The sequence below is a fragment of the Glandiceps talaboti genome, chromosome 16 (assembly GCF_964340395.1).
Source record: "Glandiceps talaboti chromosome 16, keGlaTala1.1, whole genome shotgun sequence".
Lineage (NCBI taxonomy): Eukaryota > Metazoa > Hemichordata > Enteropneusta > Spengelidae > Glandiceps > Glandiceps talaboti.
In genome coordinates this window covers 16,593,457-16,595,082 of record NC_135564.1, presented here as the reverse complement: position 1 = coordinate 16,595,082, position 1,626 = coordinate 16,593,457, and the positions used below count along the sequence as shown (strand labels likewise).

The 1,626-nt window shown below is 36.0% G+C and overlaps 1 protein-coding gene across 1 annotated transcript in view; it reads right to left on the bottom strand.

Annotated features, from left to right (window-relative positions):
* Positions 1-1,626, bottom strand: part of LOC144447594 (uncharacterized) — a 12,134-nt gene continuing 10,508 nt past the window's right edge. Inside the window, exon 7 of the mRNA XM_078137671.1 lies at positions 1-1,414. Within this exon, the coding sequence (XP_077993797.1) occupies positions 1,388-1,414 (27 nt within the window). The 3' untranslated portion in view covers positions 1-1,387. The remainder of the gene's footprint in view (positions 1,415-1,626) is intronic.

Genomic DNA, 1,626 nt, shown 5'->3' with positions numbered 1-1,626 from the left:
GGGTGTGTTTTTTGTTTTAGGGTACATAAATATGGTCAACACTCTGCTACTAAAAAGGATTGTTGACTGTTATTAAAATAAAAATCACGTGACCTGAAACATATCGTAGTCTGGCTCGACAAAAAAACACTGCTACATTTTATTTTGTGGCTGAACAAATATCTTTACCAAAGTTGATACATTTTATTTTATTTTATTTTATTTTATCATCTGCCTCAACAAATTCTTACCAACAGTGCTACACTGATTTTATAATCTGCCTCAACAAATTCTTACCAACAGTGCTACATTTTATGATCTGGCTCAACAAATTCTTACCAACATTGCTACATTGTATGATCTGGCTTAACAAAATCTTGCCAACAATGCACAAAGTGAACATGGACAAAGCGACAAGGAATCGAAAGTTTGAAATCTACATTTCCAATTCAAGGCACATGCCGTAATAAATATAAAAAAATCACATAAATATACTCTTAGGTATTATTCCCCAATATTTTTTCTTGTTTCAGGTAAGGAAAATAATAGCGCGACCTGGGGAGCCTTGTCACTACAAGTCGCTAGGTGGGTAAAATGTATATACAATTCGTACAAATATCCCTAGGTTAATCAAAATATATAGTTATATCAGAATATGTGCTAGATTAAGCAACTATTCCACCTCAAGTTCTTGATTATCCTGCGATAATTAAAGTTTGGCAAATAAGTTATCCATGATCGTCTTTAAGATTATAGACCACGTTCAGTGACCCTTATTGATATTGGTTTGCAGTTAAGAAAGTAAAAATTATACACATCCATAACTATATATTTTCTGAAAGCTCTTGGTCCACTCTTTTCAATGAAATGGTAACAGTTGGTTTTGTGTACTTCCGGTCACGTGCACGTGACTTGTACATACGCGATAAAGTCGGCGGTAAAGTCGGACAAATTTAACATATTCAGACGTTTTAAGATGTTTGTCTACGATCCAGCCCTTAGAATGGCTTAAACGCACATTTATGTATCAGTTAATATTAGGAAACTCTACACTTGCTTTATATCCTTAACTAGGAGTAGTTTTCCCGTTGTAGAGGGCGTCCGTTATATCGTGCAAAGGGTACATCCATTTAAACGACAGTAACAGCTTGAGCAGCTCCCGTCGTAGAGGGCGTGATTTATGGTATCATATCCCCCACGAAGTCTAATGTCGAAATACTCGTAGATGTATAGAGAAATTTTCCATACGTCACGTCGATAGCTAATTTAATCCGATTTTCTTCTAATTAACATTTTTTCGCCAAGGTGGAGATCTATCAACCCATCTATCTCTACCGATCGATTTAAGGGCATTGGTCAGCACGATTTAAGGACATTGGTCATCACATATAGCGTCCCGCACCAGGTGTTATACGTTCTGCGCACTTGTTGAAGCCTACAAAATTAAGTTTGAAGATAGTTAAGAAATGTTAGGATATCAATTAACATATTAACATACGGAGATCTTAATATTGAAATTGAATTTGGATATAGGAACACGACTCTTGGTTCAGGTGAGTTCTTAGCAAAGTTAAATATGTCGATCGACTACTGTGTGTGTGTGTGTGCGTCTGTCTGTCTGTGAGTCTGTTTGTATGTGTATGTGTA